Raw genomic sequence first — 17925 nt, 5'->3', positions numbered from 1 at the left:
GCAGAAGTGGGCCCACGTGAACCTTATGAGTTTCAACAGGGCCAAATGCAAGGTGCTGCGCTTGGGCCGGGGCAATCCCACGTATTTATGTAGACTGGGGGAGGATCTCCTTGAGAGCAGCCCTGCGGAGAAGGACTTGGGGGTCCGGGTAGACGAGAAGCTACGGGACACAAGCCAGAAGTGTGCGTTTACAGCCCAGCTGTCTATCATCTGTGAAACGCTATGGAGAACAGGAGAGATGCCTGAAGACTGGAGGATAGCCAATGTCATTCCAATCTCCAAAAAGGTCAGGAAACTACATCAGGAAACCATAGGCCATTCAGGAACAATTAATTCTGGATATCATCTCAAAGCGAGGGGAGGGGGAAGGGCTATCCAGAGTAGTAAACTTGGATTTACTATGAAAAAATCATGCTTGACTACCGTGGTAGCCTTTGTAGGTGCCACGACTGGCTGGGCAGGTGTCTTGGTAATCTGGCTTAATGCTGGATCTGGTAGACGTTTTGAAACACGGGATCCTGGGATGGCTTGGGTTGGAAGGGACATTAAAGTCTATCAAGTTCCAAACTCCTGCAGTGTGTTGGTTGCCACCCAGTAGATCAGGCTGCCTGGAGCCCTACGCAGTGAGGCCTTGAACATCTCCACAGAGGGCGCCTCTCCTATCTAGGCATGGGGACTCTCCCATCAGCGTTGGCCTGACTTTCGTGGACAAGCTGGAAACGGGGTCAGGCTGGATGAGCAGGCATGCTCCAGTGTGATTCCAGGACTGCAGCCCTGGACAAGGGACAGCTCCTCTCCTGTCTCTGGCTGGGTGGCCATTGCCAGCAGGTTGAAGAAAGCAGACCTCAGAAGTTTGTCTGACTCACTTTATATGCAGGCTTGAAGTGCCCTAGTGCCCTGCCTATGCCACTTTGCCTCTGGGAACTGTAGAAGGGTAGAAGCTTTGATGTGTGAAGACTTGGATAGGAAAGGATCAAAAAAACCCACCCAAGCCCAAGCGCCTGCCATGGGAGCGCTGCCACCCAGCAGGTCAGGTTAGAACAGGGCCCTGTCCAACCTGGCCTGGAGTGCCTGCAGGGATGGGCACCCACGGCTTCTCTGGGCAGCTGTGCCAGGGCCTCACTGCCCTCCGAGTGAGGAATTCCCTCTCGCAGCTCACCCGACCTCCTCTTTTCTCACGTCAAAGCCGTTCCCCCTTGTCCTGTCACCATCAGACCACGGAAAGTCGGTCAGCACACGCACTAGAAACGCCGGCTGTGCTGTTGACCCGCAGACCTTTACTAGACTCTCTGCTGCGATGCCCCAGCACGGGCGCCGTGCGAAAGGCCTGATGGAGGCCATGCTTGCTCCCTGCTGATGCAAGCTCCCTGCTGACGCAAGCTCCCTGCTGATGCAAGCACCCTGCTGATGGCAGCACCGGGCCCCTCGCTCTGCGTTGCCCACAGGAGCTGCCGCCCTCCCGCGTGGGTGCCGCGCCCTCAGGCCCGTGAGATGGTGGCCGTGATGTCACAGTGGTGTCAGGGAGCGGCCATTGTGACGCATGAGGCGGGGAGCAGAGCAAAGGCTGCGGGGCTGGGGCCGTGCTCAGTGCGGCCTGGCGAGGCGTGGAGAGAGCAGCGACTCTCTTGTTTCTCGTCGTCGATGCCAATCATGTCCAAAGGGACGGAGGAGGCCCCCAACTCTGGGGAGCCAGGTGAGAGCACCGTATCCCTGCACGCGGCTCCCCGCTGCCGGGCACAGGGCTGCTGGGGGTCTGCCTGCGGCTGGGAGGGGAGGAAGGGACGGGCAGAGGCTACCCAGTGCTGCGGGCAGGCAGGGTCCTCCCGCTTCTTGGCCAGGGGGCACAGCTTGGGCTGTGGCTGCCCGCTGACACTGCTGGGCCTACAAGGCCTCCTTCCCTTCCACCCAGCCAGCACGGCAGGCCTGGAGCAAGCCCGGGGGATGGCCCCCAGCGACACCCGGCCCTGCCAGGTGCTCACTGCTGCTCACGCTTGCTCTCTCCTTCCTCTCCAGTGTGCGTGCTGTGCCGCCGGGCACAGGTCAACCCGGACATCTGCGGGGAGACATTTGCCAACGGTGGGCTCTGTGCCCACCAGTTCTGCTTGGTGAGTTCCCTCGAGGGCTAGGGCTCCTGCCTGGGATGCTCCCTTCCTATCCAGCCTCACGAGATCCTGCCCTTTTCTCTCCTACAGTTCTTTGCCAATGGCCTTTTGGAATGGAGAAGCCCAATGGGGGGAATTTTTGGCTTCTCCATCAGTGCTGTCCAGCGCGCAGTCCAGCTGGCAGAGCAGAAGGTGAGGACCTGAACGGAACGGGAGCTTGGTGCCGGCAGAGGCTGGCACTGGCTTTGCCTGGGCCCAAAGAAAGCCATCGCGGCCCTTCCAACCGGCTCCAGGACAAAGTCCCACCATAGCAGACGAGCCTCATCTGCCAGGCAGCTCTGCGGAGTGTGAGGCAGCAGTGCCCACACCCTGCGCCCTGCCTGGAGAAGTGGGGCTGGCCGCAGAGGCCCTGAGCCCACCGCTGATGGGGGCTGCTCTGCTCTTTCCAGAACTGCTTTGTCTGTGGCGGGAGGGGAGCTGCCATCACCTGTGCGGAGACCGGCTGCGAGCGCAGCTTCCATCTGCCCTGCACTGAGGATGGGGAATGCATCACCCAATACTTTGGGCAGCACAGGTAAGGGCTGTCAGCAGCAGCAGCCAAGCTGCTGTCCCTGCCTGTTCCTCCCAGGGAGGAACCCGCAGCGACACCTCCCAGCATCCTGCCAGAGCCAGAGCCCAGGCCTGGCGTGCTTTCCTGGTCCTCAGCCCTCCGCGCAGCACTTCTCCCCATGCTCATCCCTTCTGTCCTCCTGCCCAGGTCCTTCTGCTGGGAGCATCGCCCTCGGCAGGCAGCGGAGGCAGCTCCATCTGAGAACACCAGCTGTGTCATCTGCCTGGAGCCCGTGGGGGACAGCACGTCCTACCACACCATGGTGTGCCCCGTGTGCAAACAGGCCTGGTTCCACCGGGGCTGCATCAGGGTAGGAGCCCTCCCCTCGCCCTGTGGGCACGGCCGGTGCTCAGCAGCACCCCGCCCCGCTCACGCTCACACTTGTGCTTCTCCTGCAGAAACATGCCCTGCACGCTGCCACCATGCGCTTCTTCTGCCCCGTCTGCGGAGGAAAAGGGCGATTCCGATCCCGAATGACCACACTGGGGATCCAAATTCCGGTCAGGTTGGTGTCCTTCTGCCTGGCTCTGCAGACGCTCAGGCACAGGTGCGGCGCCTGCCCAAGAACTGCCCCGGCAGGCCCAGTCCCTTGCCATCCTGCCAGCATTGGTCTCAGCTTCATGGAGAAGCTGGGAAGGAGCTCAAGGTGGATGAGCAGGGATGCCCTGGATCTGCCTCACACCTGGGGCACCATCACATTCCCTCTCTTCTCTGGCAGACGACCATCGTGGTGGGACGACGCAGCATACCAGCCGCTGCGAGAAAGGCACAGGCGCTGTGATGCCAGCATGTGCATTTACCTGGGAGGCAGGGAGAGGGCACAGGAAGAGGGGTGAGTGACCTCTGCAATCCTCTGCAGCTCTGTGTGGGCTCTCAGCCTCACCACAGGCTGGGGGAGCAAGGATGGAGCACCAGAGTCGTGCCAGCTGCTCCCTGCCTTGGCTCTCTTCATCCTCACAGCCACAACCCATTTGCTTCCCCAGGCGCTGGCGGCTGCTCCTCTGCAGCTCCTGTGCCGCAGAGGGCACCCACTGGAACTGCTCCTTCTGGTCCGCCGGCAGAGACACGTGGGAGTGCGACACCTGCGCTGGTGCGGGCACTGGTAAGAGGCAAAGAGCTCCTTGCCACGGGACTGGGGCCAGACAAGGCCTGGCAGCGGGTGCTCAGGGTGGCCTTGCCACGGTCTCTCTGCCCCACCAGGGATGGCAGCCTGTCCTGCCCCTGGGGCTGCGTGTTCATCCTGCTGAGCTTCCTGTCTCTCCTTACAGCCTCCCGCACCAACTCTGAGCTTGCCAGCCCCAGCACCCCCAGCCAGGAGCTATCGGTGCCTTCCCACGGCTTTACAGGACCTGACAACACCAGCTCTGGTCCTGCTAGTCAGGCAGCATCCAGCCCATCCCAGCTGCCTGAGCTCAGCGCCCAGCCCGGAGTGCCGGCGGCTGAGCAGGATACCACCCGCTCACGTCCATCTGAGGAGCGGGACATATGTCAGCAGCGCCGAGGACGTGGTGGGAGGAGACGGGCTCCAGCTGCAGGCGCACGGTCCTCCAGAACCTCCCAGGCACCAGCGCCCACACAGCATCCCAGGCAGCGGGGGGGCGGCCGCACAAGAAGCCGCTCCCCATTGCAAGGCCGGGCCCCGGGCTCCCAGAGTCGGCCCCGAAGACATTGTGGTGGGAGCCATGCAACAACCCCAGGGGCTCAGAGAAGCACCCGCACCTCGGCCGCACCAGCACGACCGAGGTCCTCGAGGGCTTCCCCTCTGCCTGCACGCAGGAGACAGTCCAGGCAGCGAGGGCGGGCCCACACTCGAAGCCGATCCCCAGTGGGGCGTCGCGCTTCCACTTCCCGCAGCCGGCCCCGAGGAGGCCGTGGGAGCCGGTCCAGGCAGCGGGGACCAGCCCGGGCACGAAGCCGCTCCCGGGCCCAACATCACAGAAGACCTCCCCGCAGCCGGTCCCGAAGATGGCGCTGAAGCAGCCACCGTGTTCCAGCTCCACGTGATGGCTCTGATTCCAAGCGGCAAAGAAAATAAACCGTGAAGATACTCCACCAGTGTTGCCTTCACACTCCTGTGGACCAGCCCGGGCACAAAACCGCTCCCGGGTCCAGCATCACAGAAGACATCCCCACAGCCACTGCCAAAGACAGCACGGAAGCAGCCGTGTCCCATCCCCGCATGACGGTTGTGCTTCCACGTGGCATAACAATAATAGCAATAATAATAATAATAATAAACCTTAAAAATACTCCCTATACGTTGGCTTCATTCTTCTCTGCTTGTCCTGCGGTGGGCAGTGGTAGGAGCTGAGACCACGGGGTTGTCTTCTCCTTAGCACCTTCCCAGATGGCTGTCGTGGAGTTATCTTTAGACCTGTCTGTGCCCGTGACGGGGGACAGCACGCCCACAGGCCCAACAGCCTGAATAAAAAGGGGCAGGGACAGCCTGTTTCCAGGACTAATGGGGAAGGGGGATCCACAGACCCACATCCCAGGAGCGGGGAAAGGGGAAAAGGGGGGGAAAGTAGGGAGATGGGTGACGGGACTAAAAACAAAACAGCGGCAGCCATGTGAGGAGGAAAGTCAATTTCCTACATGTGATATCGGAATGCAAGATAACACAGGATGATACTTGACATAATCCTTGACTGCCGAGGTTAGCTGCTTCAGAGCCACCCCGGCCAGAACCGCAGCACCTGACTGCAAGGTACAGGGGGCTTTCGGTGGGTTCCTTTACCAGGGGAACCCCAAGCCAACAGAGCAGCCCGACAGTTCTCGTGAGAGTAGCTGATGTGGCATCGGCGTTGCCAGGGCAACGGAACTGCATCCACGCCCCTTGCCTTAGCAGAAGCTTATGGGAGGGCCTCAGTGCATCGCTGCCCACCAGGTGCAGGGAGCAGAAGGCAGTGTGTGCGCAGCTCCCACAGCATACTGCAGCAGCGGGTGTGGTAGCTTGTGCAGGACGGCGCAGAAGTACTGAACCTCCTCGCTCTGGAGACCAGCTGACGTTCCGGCAGTCTCCCAGACCACAGATCTACCACGGTCTCCACTGATCAACAAGCTTGCCCCGCAAAGACTGTGGCGACCCAGATGGAGGCCCTGCCCAAGGATGCAGCTGTTCAGGTCTCCGGCTGCAGGGAGTGCCTGAGCCTGCTGCTGCCCACTGAGGGCAGCGGGAACTCCACCTGTGTGAGGTGTGAGCAGGTGGAAGATCTGCTCAGCATGGTGGCAGAGCTCAAGGAGGAGGCGGAGAGGTCAAGGGCCATCAGGGAGTGAGAGCAAGAGATTGACCGGTGGAGTAACTCCCAGGCATGCCAGAGAGGAAGGCGCCAGGGAGACACCCCCCAGAAAGTGATGGACTCCATGTCCTGTCACTGTCGGGCAGAGAGGGGGGTCCTGAGAGACGGGCAGAACTGGAAGACAGTCCCAGCTCGGCATCGTGGGCGAACCCGTTCTCTGGCAACCTCACTTCCCCAGGTGCCCTTAAGTGACAGATGTTGCTTTCTTTTTTTAGAGGCACTGTAAACTGAAGGGGAGGTGAGCGAGGAGGCACGGGAAGCTTTGCCTAAGACAGTGCCAAGGGAGAGCTGGTCGGCTCTGTGTCTCCAGACTGCCTCTGCTAAGACGGACAGAAGGGTTACTGTACAGGAACAGTACTGTTGTACTGTTCCTCCTCACGGGAACGGAGGGCCCCATATGCAGACCGGACCGGACTCACGGGGAGTTGTGCCGCCTCCCTGGGGCCCAGGTCAAGGGCACAGAAAACTCCCAGACCTGGTCCATCCCTCTGATTCCTAGCCATTGCTGACAGTTCGGGCAGGCAGCAATGAAGCAGCTCAGAGAAGCCTGCAAACTCAAAAAAAGACTTCAGGGCTTTAGGGCAGTCGGTTGACGGAGTGGGAGCACAACTGATAATTTCTTCTGTCCCTTCTGCAGCAGTGAGGGACATGGAGTCGGGTAGGAGAACTCAGGTAATGGAGAAGTGGCTGAGAGGCTGGCGCCGCCACAGGGACTTTGGGCTTTTCAACCATGGGGCAATTTACTCGGCACCCGGTCTAATGGCTGCAGGTTGCTGTCACTTGTCTCTATGAGGGAAATGGATCCTAGCCCAAGAGCTAGCAGGGCTCATCGAGAGGGCTTTAAACTAGGTAGGAAGGGGGAAGGGGATGCAATGAGGCTTGCTAGGGTAAAGCAAGTAGTCTGGGGTTTTGGACTAGATCCGATGAGGGAAGAGAGTCAAGCGCGGCGGGACAAAGAAACGCTTTGGGTTGCTGGCTCTTCAGAAGGGATAGGCAGGGGACGAGAGGAGGGGGTGTTGCCCTCTGTGTTAGGAAGTGGACAGATTGCAGAGAGCTGTGTCTGAGTAACAGCCATGACCTGGCTGAGAGCTGTCACGGAGTTATCTCCAGATCTGCATCCGTGACAGAGGCAGCAGGCCCCCAAAATAAAGGAGGGAGGGTAAAAAAGAAAAGCGTTGAAGTTTTACGACCGGTCGGCCTGGCCCTGTGACTAATGAGGCAGCAGACTTGCGGGCAAGGGTGGGGAGATAGCAGGTGGGTCTAACAGAGAAAAAAATTACCGAGCAGCAGCAACGATCTAAGAAAGAGCTTTAATTTACTAAATCCAATAAAATCAAACAAAATGAGAGTGTCCAAAGCCGAAGCCTTGCGCTATACACTGCAGAGGGAACCACGTGCTTCTCTGCCGCGAAACCGAGAGAATCCGCCAGCGGGAAAGAGGCCCGTGTCCTGCCAGGAGCTCCACCTTTCTTCCTGTGGGCGAGAAGTCCTCTGGGGAATGCCACCCCACCCCTCCCCCCCGAGAACCAAAATGCCCGATAAAGGCAGTCCACAGAACCAGAACATTAACTCTTTAACTCCCACTGCTTTACACGATGCTCTGATGTGGAATACCGGCAACAAAAATCACAAAACCACCACAAGAGCTTATGGGTGGAAGTCAGGGGTCAGTCCAGTATAAGGGCATCTAGTGGTTGGGGTCTGCTGCAGGCCACCTGATCAGGTGGAGCCTGTTGACGAGGCCTTCCTGCTTCAACAGCGGGAGGTGTCGCGCTCGCAGGCTCTTGTCCTGATGGGGGATTTCAGCTACCCGGATATCTGCTGGGATAGCAGCACGGCAGGTGGCACACAATCCAGGAGATTCCTGGAGTCCGTTGAGGATTACCTCCTCGTCCAGGCACTGGACGGACCGATCCGAGGTGAAGCCCTGCTGGACCTGGAGCTCACCAAAGGAGAGCTGAGCGTTAGAGAAGTTAAGATTGGAGGCAGCCTGGGCTGTCGTGACCATGCCCTGGTGGAGTTTGCCATCTGGAGAAATGCAGGCCTGGCAAAAAGCAGAGGCAGGACCCTGAACTTCAAGAGAGCAAAATTCCAGCTGCTCGAGGAAGTGCTGGATGGGATCTCCTGGGAAACCGTCCTTGAGGGCAGAGGAAGAGAACAGAGCTGGCAGCTCCTTAAAGACACCAGCGCAAGAGCTCTCCGTTCCCCAGCAGAAGAAATGGAGCAGAGGAGACGGGCAACCAGCGTGGCTGAGGAAGGACCTGCAGCTGAAACTGACGGAAAATGTACAGCAATGTACAGGAAGTGGAAGCCGGGTTGTGTAGCCTGGGAAGAACATAGGAACGTTGTCTGCATGTGTAGAGATAGGACCAGGAAAGCCAAGGCATAGCTGGAGCTGAACTTGGCAAGGGATGTGAAAAATAACAGGAAGGATTTCTACAGGTACGTGGGAAGGGGGGAGACAGACCAAGGACAGCATTTCCCCTCTGATAAATGAGGATGGGGAAGTGGCTTCCTCAGACATGGAAAAAGCTGAGGTGCTCAAGAAGCGCTTTGCCTCAGTCTTCACTGGTGGTCAGGTTCCTCATGTCTGCCAGGATCCTGAACCTCTAGGTGTGGGTGAGAGGAGTGGATTCCATCCCACTGTAACCACGGAACAAGTCGGAGACGTTCTCATGAAACTGAATGCACATAAGTCCATGGGGCCAAATGATATCCATCCGAGGGCTCTGAGAGAAATGGCTGACGTGATTGCTGAGCTGCTTTCCATCACATTTGAAAAATCATGGCTGTCGGGTGACATCCCCAGTGACTGGGAAAAGGGAAACATGACTCCCATTTTTTAAGAAAGGGAGAAAGGGTGACCCGGGGAACTACAGGCTGGCGAGCCTCACCTCTGTGCCTGGGAAGATCATGGAGCAGATCCTCCTGGTTACCACGTTAAGGCACATAGGAGACAAAGAGGTGATCCAAGACAGCCAGCGTGGCTTCACCAAGGGCAGATCGTGCCTGACCAGCCCGGTGGCCTTCTGTGATGGCGTGATGGCAATCGGTGGATGGGGGAAGGGTGATGGACGTCATCTTCCTAGACCTATGCAGAGCCTTTGACATGGTCCCTCACCGCATCCTTCTCTCTAAATCGGAGAGGTACGGTTTTGAAAGATGGACTGTTCAGTGGACTAAGAACTGGTTGGCTGGTCGCAGCCACGGGGTTGTGACTGACGGTTCTATGCCTGGGTGGAAGCCGGTCACAAGCGGTATCCCCCAAGGGTCGTTCCTGGGACCGGTGCTCTTCCCCATCTTTATCAGTGACATAGATGATGGAATCGAGTGCACCCTCAGCAAGTCTGCAGACGACACCAAGCTGAGCAGTGCCGCCAATACGGTGGAGGGAAGGGAAGCCACCCAGAGGGGCCTGGACACGCTGCAGAAGTGGGCCCACGTGAACCTTATGAGTTTCAACAGGGCCAAATGCAAGGTGCTGCGCTTGGGCCGGGGCAATCCCACGTATTTATGTAGACTGGGGGAGGATCTCCTTGAGAGCAGCCCTGCGGAGAAGGACTTGGGGGTCCGGGTAGACGAGAAGCTACGGGACACAAGCCAGAAGTGTGCGTTTACAGCCCAGCTGTCTATCATCTGTGAAACGCTATGGAGAACAGGAGAGATGCCTGAAGACTGGAGGATAGCCAATGTCATTCCAATCTCCAAAAAGGTCAGGAAACTACATCAGGAAACCATAGGCCATTCAGGAACAATTAATTCTGGATATCATCTCAAAGCGAGGGGAGGGGGAAGGGCTATCCAGAGTAGTAAACTTGGATTTACTATGAAAAAATCATGCTTGACTACCGTGGTAGCCTTTGTAGGTGCCACGACTGGCTGGGCAGGTGTCTTGGTAATCTGGCTTAATGCTGGATCTGGTAGACGTTTTGAAACACGGGATCCTGGGATGGCTTGGGTTGGAAGGGACATTAAAGTCTATCAAGTTCCAAACTCCTGCAGTGTGTTGGTTGCCACCCAGTAGATCAGGCTGCCTGGAGCCCTACGCAGTGAGGCCTTGAACATCTCCACAGAGGGCGCCTCTCCTATCTAGGCATGGGGACTCTCCCATCAGCGTTGGCCTGACTTTCGTGGACAAGCTGGAAACGGGGTCAGGCTGGATGAGCAGGCATGCTCCAGTGTGATTCCAGGACTGCAGCCCTGGACAAGGGACAGCTCCTCTCCTGTCTCTGGCTGGGTGGCCATTGCCAGCAGGTTGAAGAAAGCAGACCTCAGAAGTTTGTCTGACTCACTTTATATGCAGGCTTGAAGTGCCCTAGTGCCCTGCCTATGCCACTTTGCCTCTGGGAACTGTAGAAGGGTAGAAGCTTTGATGTGTGAAGACTTGGATAGGAAAGGATCAAAAAAACCCACCCAAGCCCAAGCGCCTGCCATGGGAGCGCTGCCACCCAGCAGGTCAGGTTAGAACAGGGCCCTGTCCAACCTGGCCTGGAGTGCCTGCAGGGATGGGCACCCACGGCTTCTCTGGGCAGCTGTGCCAGGGCCTCACTGCCCTCCGAGTGAGGAATTCCCTCTCGCAGCTCACCCGACCTCCTCTTTTCTCACGTCAAAGCCGTTCCCCCTTGTCCTGTCACCATCAGACCACGGAAAGTCGGTCAGCACACGCACTAGAAACGCCGGCTGTGCTGTTGACCCGCAGACCTTTACTAGACTCTCTGCTGCGATGCCCCAGCACGGGCGCCGTGCGAAAGGCCTGATGGAGGCCATGCTTGCTCCCTGCTGATGCAAGCTCCCTGCTGACGCAAGCTCCCTGCTGATGCAAGCACCCTGCTGATGGCAGCACCGGGCCCCTCGCTCTGCGTTGCCCACAGGAGCTGCCGCCCTCCCGCGTGGGTGCCGCGCCCTCAGGCCCGTGAGATGGTGGCCGTGATGTCACAGTGGTGTCAGGGAGCGGCCATTGTGACGCATGAGGCGGGGAGCAGAGCAAAGGCTGCGGGGCTGGGGCCGTGCTCAGTGCGGCCTGGCGAGGCGTGGAGAGAGCAGCGACTCTCTTGTTTCTCGTCGTCGATGCCAATCATGTCCAAAGGGACGGAGGAGGCCCCCAACTCTGGGGAGCCAGGTGAGAGCACCGTATCCCTGCACGCGGCTCCCCGCTGCCGGGCACAGGGCTGCTGGGGGTCTGCCTGCGGCTGGGAGGGGAGGAAGGGACGGGCAGAGGCTACCCAGTGCTGCGGGCAGGCAGGGTCCTCCCGCTTCTTGGCCAGGGGGCACAGCTTGGGCTGTGGCTGCCCGCTGACACTGCTGGGCCTACAAGGCCTCCTTCCCTTCCACCCAGCCAGCACGGCAGGCCTGGAGCAAGCCCGGGGGATGGCCCCCAGCGACACCCGGCCCTGCCAGGTGCTCACTGCTGCTCACGCTTGCTCTCTCCTTCCTCTCCAGTGTGCGTGCTGTGCCGCCGGGCACAGGTCAACCCGGACATCTGCGGGGAGACATTTGCCAACGGTGGGCTCTGTGCCCACCAGTTCTGCTTGGTGAGTTCCCTCGAGGGCTAGGGCTCCTGCCTGGGATGCTCCCTTCCTATCCAGCCTCACGAGATCCTGCCCTTTTCTCTCCTACAGTTCTTTGCCAATGGCCTTTTGGAATGGAGAAGCCCAATGGGGGGAATTTTTGGCTTCTCCATCAGTGCTGTCCAGCGCGCAGTCCAGCTGGCAGAGCAGAAGGTGAGGACCTGAACGGAACGGGAGCTTGGTGCCGGCAGAGGCTGGCACTGGCTTTGCCTGGGCCCAAAGAAAGCCATCGCGGCCCTTCCAACCGGCTCCAGGACAAAGTCCCACCATAGCAGACGAGCCTCATCTGCCAGGCAGCTCTGCGGAGTGTGAGGCAGCAGTGCCCACACCCTGCGCCCTGCCTGGAGAAGTGGGGCTGGCCGCAGAGGCCCTGAGCCCACCGCTGATGGGGGCTGCTCTGCTCTTTCCAGAACTGCTTTGTCTGTGGCGGGAGGGGAGCTGCCATCACCTGTGCGGAGACCGGCTGCGAGCGCAGCTTCCATCTGCCCTGCACTGAGGATGGGGAATGCATCACCCAATACTTTGGGCAGCACAGGTAAGGGCTGTCAGCAGCAGCAGCCAAGCTGCTGTCCCTGCCTGTTCCTCCCAGGGAGGAACCCGCAGCGACACCTCCCAGCATCCTGCCAGAGCCAGAGCCCAGGCCTGGCGCGCTTTCCTGGTCCTCAGCCCTCCGCGCAGCACTTCTCCCCATGCTCATCCCTTCTGTCCTCCTGCCCAGGTCCTTCTGCTGGGAGCATCGCCCTCGGCAGGCAGCGGAGGCAGCTCCATCTGAGAACACCAGCTGTGTCATCTGCCTGGAGCCCGTGGGGGACAGCACGTCCTACCACACCATGGTGTGCCCCGTGTGCAAACAGGCCTGGTTCCACCGGGGCTGCATCAGGGTAGGAGCCCTCCCCTCGCCCTGTGGGCACGGCCGGTGCTCAGCAGCACCCCGCCCCGCTCACGCTCACACTTGTGCTTCTCCTGCAGAAACATGCCCTGCACGCTGCCACCATGCGCTTCTTCTGCCCCGTCTGCGGAGGAAAAGGGCGATTCCGATCCCGAATGACCACACTGGGGATCCAAATTCCGGTCAGGTTGGTGTCCTTCTGCCTGGCTCTGCAGACGCTCAGGCACAGGTGCGGCGCCTGCCCAAGAACTGCCCCGGCAGGCCCAGTCCCTTGCCATCCTGCCAGCATTGGTCTCAGCTTCATGGAGAAGCTGGGAAGGAGCTCAAGGTGGATGAGCAGGGATGCCCTGGATCTGCCTCACACCTGGGGCACCATCACATTCCCTCTCTTCTCTGGCAGACGACCATCGTGGTGGGACGACGCAGCATACCAGCCGCTGCGAGAAAGGCACAGGCGCTGTGATGCCAGCATGTGCATTTACCTGGGAGGCAGGGAGAGGGCACAGGAAGAGGGGTGAGTGACCTCTGCAATCCTCTGCAGCTCTGTGTGGGCTCTCAGCCTCACCACAGGCTGGGGGAGCAAGGATGGAGCACCAGAGTCGTGCCAGCTGCTCCCTGCCTTGGCTCTCTTCATCCTCACAGCCACAACCCATTTGCTTCCCCAGGCGCTGGCGGCTGCTCCTCTGCAGCTCCTGTGCCGCAGAGGGCACCCACTGGAACTGCTCCTTCTGGTCCGCCGGCAGAGACACGTGGGAGTGCGACACCTGCGCTGGTGCGGGCACTGGTAAGAGGCAAAGAGCTCCTTGCCACGGGACTGGGGCCAGACAAGGCCTGGCAGCGGGTGCTCAGGGTGGCCTTGCCACGGTCTCTCTGCCCCACCAGGGATGGCAGCCTGTCCTGCCCCTGGGGCTGCGTGTTCATCCTGCTGAGCTTCCTGTCTCTCCTTACAGCCTCCCGCACCAACTCTGAGCTTGCCAGCCCCAGCACCCCCAGCCAGGAGCTATCGGTGCCTTCCCACGGCTTTACAGGACCTGACAACACCAGCTCTGGTCCTGCTAGTCAGGCAGCATCCAGCCCATCCCAGCTGCCTGAGCTCAGCGCCCAGCCCGGAGTGCCGGCGGCTGAGCAGGATACCACCCGCTCACGTCCATCTGAGGAGCGGGACATATGTCAGCAGCGCCGAGGACGTGGTGGGAGGAGACGGGCTCCAGCTGCAGGCGCACGGTCCTCCAGAACCTCCCAGGCACCAGCGCCCACACAGCATCCCAGGCAGCGGGGGGGCGGCCGCACAAGAAGCCGCTCCCCATTGCAAGGCCGGGCCCCGGGCTCCCAGAGTCGGCCCCGAAGACATTGTGGTGGGAGCCATGCAACAACCCCAGGGGCTCAGAGAAGCACCCGCACCTCGGCCGCACCAGCACGACCGAGGTCCTCGAGGGCTTCCCCTCTGCCTGCACGCAGGAGACAGTCCAGGCAGCGAGGGCGGGCCCACACTCGAAGCCGATCCCCAGTGGGGCGTCGCGCTTCCACTTCCCGCAGCCGGCCCCGAGGAGGCCGTGGGAGCCGGTCCAGGCAGCGGGGACCAGCCCGGGCACGAAGCCGCTCCCGGGCCCAACATCACAGAAGACCTCCCCGCAGCCGGTCCCGAAGATGGCGCTGAAGCAGCCACCGTGTTCCAGCTCCACGTGATGGCTCTGATTCCAAGCGGCAAAGAAAATAAACCGTGAAGATACTCCACCAGTGTTGCCTTCACACTCCTGTGGACCAGCCCGGGCACAAAACCGCTCCCGGGTCCAGCATCACAGAAGACATCCCCACAGCCACTGCCAAAGACAGCACGGAAGCAGCCGTGTCCCATCCCCGCATGACGGTTGTGCTTCCACGTGGCATAACAATAATAGCAATAATAATAATAATAATAAACCTTAAAAATACTCCCTATACGTTGGCTTCATTCTTCTCTGCTTGTCCTGCGGTGGGCAGTGGTAGGAGCTGAGACCACGGGGTTGTCTTCTCCTTAGCACCTTCCCAGATGGCTGTCGTGGAGTTATCTTTAGACCTGTCTGTGCCCGTGACGGGGGACAGCACGCCCACAGGCCCAACAGCCTGAATAAAAAGGGGCAGGGACAGCCTGTTTCCAGGACTAATGGGGAAGGGGGATCCACAGACCCACATCCCAGGAGTGGGGAAAGGGGAAAAGGGGGGGAAAGTAGGGAGATGGGTGACGGGACTAAAAACAAAACAGCGGCAGCCATGTGAGGAGGAAAGTCAATTTCCTACATGTGATATCGGAATGCAAGATAACACAGGATGATACTTGACATAATCCTTGACTGCCGAGGTTAGCTGCTTCAGAGCCACCCCGGCCAGAACCGCAGCACCTGACTGCAAGGTACAGGGGGCTTTCGGTGGGTTCCTTTACCAGGGGAACCCCAAGCCAACAGAGCAGCCCGACAGTTCTCGTGAGAGTAGCTGATGTGGCATCGGCGTTGCCAGGGCAACGGAACTGCATCCACGCCCCTTGCCTTAGCAGAAGCTTATGGGAGGGCCTCAGTGCATCGCTGCCCACCAGGTGCAGGGAGCAGAAGGCAGTGTGTGCGCAGCTCCCACAGCATACTGCAGCAGCGGGTGTGGTAGCTTGTGCAGGACGGCGCAGAAGTACTGAACCTCCTCGCTCTGGAGACCAGCTGACGTTCCGGCAGTCTCCCAGACCACAGATCTACCACGGTCTCCACTGATCAACAAGCTTGCCCCGCAAAGACTGTGGCGACCCAGATGGAGGCCCTGCCCAAGGATGCAGCTGTTCAGGTCTCCGGCTGCAGGGAGTGCCTGAGCCTGCTGCTGCCCACTGAGGGCAGCGGGAACTCCACCTGTGTGAGGTGTGAGCAGGTGGAAGATCTGCTCAGCATGGTGGCAGAGCTCAAGGAGGAGGCGGAGAGGTCAAGGGCCATCAGGGAGTGAGAGCAAGAGATTGACCGGTGGAGTAACTCCCAGGCATGCCAGAGAGGAAGGCGCCAGGGAGACACCCCCCAGAAAGTGATGGACTCCATGTCCTGTCACTGTCGGGCAGAGAGGGGGGTCCTGAGAGACGGGCAGAACTGGAAGACAGTCCCAGCTCGGCATCGTGGGCGAACCCGTTCTCTGGCAACCTCACTTCCCCAGGTGCCCTTAAGTGACAGATGTTGCTTTCTTTTTTTAGAGGCACTGTAAACTGAAGGGGAGGTGAGCGAGGAGGCACGGGAAGCTTTGCCTAAGACAGTGCCAAGGGAGAGCTGGTCGGCTCTGTGTCTCCAGACTGCCTCTGCTAAGACGGACAGAAGGGTTACTGTACAGGAACAGTACTGTTGTACTGTTCCTCCTCACGGGAACGGAGGGCCCCATATGCAGACCGGACCGGACTCACGGGGAGTTGTGCCGCCTCCCTGGGGCCCAGGTCAAGGGCACAGAAAACTCCCAGACCTGGTCCATCCCTCTGATTCCTAGCCATTGCTGACAGTTCGGGCAGGCAGCAATGAAGCAGCTCAGAGAAGCCTGCAAACTCAAAAAAAGACTTCAGGGCTTTAGGGCAGTCGGTTGACGGAGTGGGAGCACAACTGATAATTTCTTCTGTCCCTTCTGCAGCAGTGAGGGACATGGAGTCGGGTAGGAGAACTCAGGTAATGGAGAAGTGGCTGAGAGGCTGGCGCCGCCACAGGGACTTTGGGCTTTTCAACCATGGGGCAATTTACTCGGCACCCGGTCTAATGGCTGCAGGTTGCTGTCACTTGTCTCTATGAGGGAAATGGATCCTAGCCCAAGAGCTAGCAGGGCTCATCGAGAGGGCTTTAAACTAGGTAGGAAGGGGGAAGGGGATGCAATGAGGCTTGCTAGGGTAAAGCAAGTAGTCTGGGGTTTTGGACTAGATCCGATGAGGGAAGAGAGTCAAGCGCGGCGGGACAAAGAAACGCTTTGGGTTGCTGGCTCTTCAGAAGGGATAGGCAGGGGACGAGAGGAGGGGGTGTTGCCCTCTGTGTTAGGAAGTGGACAGATTGCAGAGAGCTGTGTCTGAGTAACAGCCATGACCTGGCTGAGAGCTGTCACGGAGTTATCTCCAGATCTGCATCCGTGACAGAGGCAGCAGGCCCCCAAAATAAAGGAGGGAGGGTAAAAAAGAAAAGCGTTGAAGTTTTACGACCGGTCGGCCTGGCCCTGTGACTAATGAGGCAGCAGACTTGCGGGCAAGGGTGGGGAGATAGCAGGTGGGTCTAACAGAGAAAAAAATTACCGAGCAGCAGCAACGATCTAAGAAAGAGCTTTAATTTACTAAATCCAATAAAATCAAACAAAATGAGAGTGTCCAAAGCCGAAGCCTTGCGCTATACACTGCAGAGGGAACCACGTGCTTCTCTGCCGCGAAACCGAGAGAATCCGCCAGCGGGAAAGAGGCCCGTGTCCTGCCAGGAGCTCCACCTTTCTTCCTGTGGGCGAGAAGTCCTCTGGGGAATGCCACCCCACCCCTCCCCCCCGAGAACCAAAATGCCCGATAAAGGCAGTCCACAGAACCAGAACATTAACTCTTTAACTCCCACTGCTTTACACGATGCTCTGATGTGGAATACCGGCAACAAAAATCACAAAACCACCACAAGAGCTTATGGGTGGAAGTCAGGGGTCAGTCCAGTAAAGGGCATCTAGTGGTTGGGGTCTGCTGCAGGCCACCTGATCAGGTGGAGCCTGTTGACGAGGCCTTCCTGCTTCAACAGCGGGAGGTGTCGCGCTCGCAGGCTCTTGTCCTGATGGGGGATTTCAGCTACCCGGATATCTGCTGGGATAGCAGCACGGCAGGTGGCACACAATCCAGGAGATTCCTGGAGTCCGTTGAGGATTACCTCCTCGTCCAGGCACTGGACGGACCGATCCGAGGTGAAGCCCTGCTGGACCTGGAGCTCACCAAAGGAGAGCTGAGCGTTAGAGAAGTTAAGATTGGAGGCAGCCTGGGCTGTCGTGACCATGCCCTGGTGGAGTTTGCCATCTGGAGAAATGCAGGCCTGGCAAAAAGCAGAGGCAGGACCCTGAACTTCAAGAGAGCAAAATTCCAGCTGCTCGAGGAAGTGCTGGATGGGATCTCCTGGGAAACCGTCCTTGAGGGCAGAGGAAGAGAACAGAGCTGGCAGCTCCTTAAAGACACCAGCGCAAGAGCTCTCCGTTCCCCAGCAGAAGAAATGGAGCAGAGGAGACGGGCAACCAGCGTGGCTGAGGAAGGACCTGCAGCTGAAACTGACGGAAAATGTACAGCAATGTACAGGAAGTGGAAGCCGGGTTGTGTAGCCTGGGAAGAACATAGGAACGTTGTCTGCATGTGTAGAGATAGGACCAGGAAAGCCAAGGCATAGCTGGAGCTGAACTTGGCAAGGGATGTGAAAAATAACAGGAAGGATTTCTACAGGTACGTGGGAAGGGGGGAGACAGACCAAGGACAGCA

The 17925-nt window shown here is 59.1% G+C and overlaps 2 protein-coding genes across 2 annotated transcripts; both read left to right on the top strand.

Annotated features, from left to right (window-relative positions):
* The first annotated feature begins 1482 nt into the window (after positions 1–1482).
* LOC112530681 (PHD finger protein 7-like) lies at positions 1483–4968 on the top strand. The gene is made up of 9 exons (XM_025145117.3): positions 1483–1693; positions 2014–2105; positions 2193–2294; positions 2552–2676; positions 2860–3022; positions 3111–3217; positions 3431–3544; positions 3696–3814; positions 3981–4968. The coding sequence occupies exons 1-9, from the start codon at positions 1492–1494 to the stop codon at positions 4685–4687; spliced, it is 1731 nt and encodes a 576-aa protein (XP_025000885.2). The 5' UTR covers positions 1483–1491; the 3' UTR covers positions 4688–4968.
* Positions 4969–10919: 5951 nt separating this feature from the next.
* On the top strand, positions 10920–14405 carry LOC101751487 (PHD finger protein 7-like). Its single transcript, XM_025145019.3, has 9 exons — positions 10920–11130; positions 11451–11542; positions 11630–11731; positions 11989–12113; positions 12297–12459; positions 12548–12654; positions 12868–12981; positions 13133–13251; positions 13418–14405. The coding sequence occupies exons 1-9, from the start codon at positions 10929–10931 to the stop codon at positions 14122–14124; spliced, it is 1731 nt and encodes a 576-aa protein (XP_025000787.2). The 5' UTR covers positions 10920–10928; the 3' UTR covers positions 14125–14405.
* The last annotated feature ends 3520 nt before the right edge of the window (positions 14406–17925 follow it).

This window comes from Gallus gallus, chromosome Z (assembly GCF_016699485.2).
Source record: "Gallus gallus isolate bGalGal1 chromosome Z, bGalGal1.mat.broiler.GRCg7b, whole genome shotgun sequence".
Classification (NCBI taxonomy): Eukaryota; Metazoa; Chordata; class Aves; order Galliformes; family Phasianidae; genus Gallus; species Gallus gallus.
The sequence above is the reverse complement of the archived record's forward strand: the minus strand, read 5'-3'. Positions and strand labels throughout refer to the sequence as shown.

What these genes read in the sequence shown, in the direction of transcription:
- LOC112530681 (XM_025145117.3), top strand. Translation starts at nt 1,492, where the DNA reads ATGGTGGCCGTGATGTCACAGTGGTGTCAGGGAGCGGCCATTGTGACG. An exon ending in CAATACTTTGGGCAGCACAG is followed by an intron (nt 2,677 to 2,859) that starts GTAAGGGCTGTC and finishes CCTCCTGCCCAG; the next exon opens with GTCCTTCTGCTGGGAGCATC. An exon ending in GAGAGGGCACAGGAAGAGGG is followed by an intron (nt 3,545 to 3,695) that starts GTGAGTGACCTC and finishes TTGCTTCCCCAG; the next exon opens with GCGCTGGCGGCTGCTCCTCT.
- LOC101751487 (XM_025145019.3), top strand. Translation starts at nt 10,929, where the DNA reads ATGGTGGCCGTGATGTCACAGTGGTGTCAGGGAGCGGCCATTGTGACG. An exon ending in CCCCAACTCTGGGGAGCCAG is followed by an intron (nt 11,131 to 11,450) that starts GTGAGAGCACCG and finishes CTTCCTCTCCAG; the next exon opens with TGTGCGTGCTGTGCCGCCGG. An exon ending in TCCACCGGGGCTGCATCAGG is followed by an intron (nt 12,460 to 12,547) that starts GTAGGAGCCCTC and finishes CTTCTCCTGCAG; the next exon opens with AAACATGCCCTGCACGCTGC.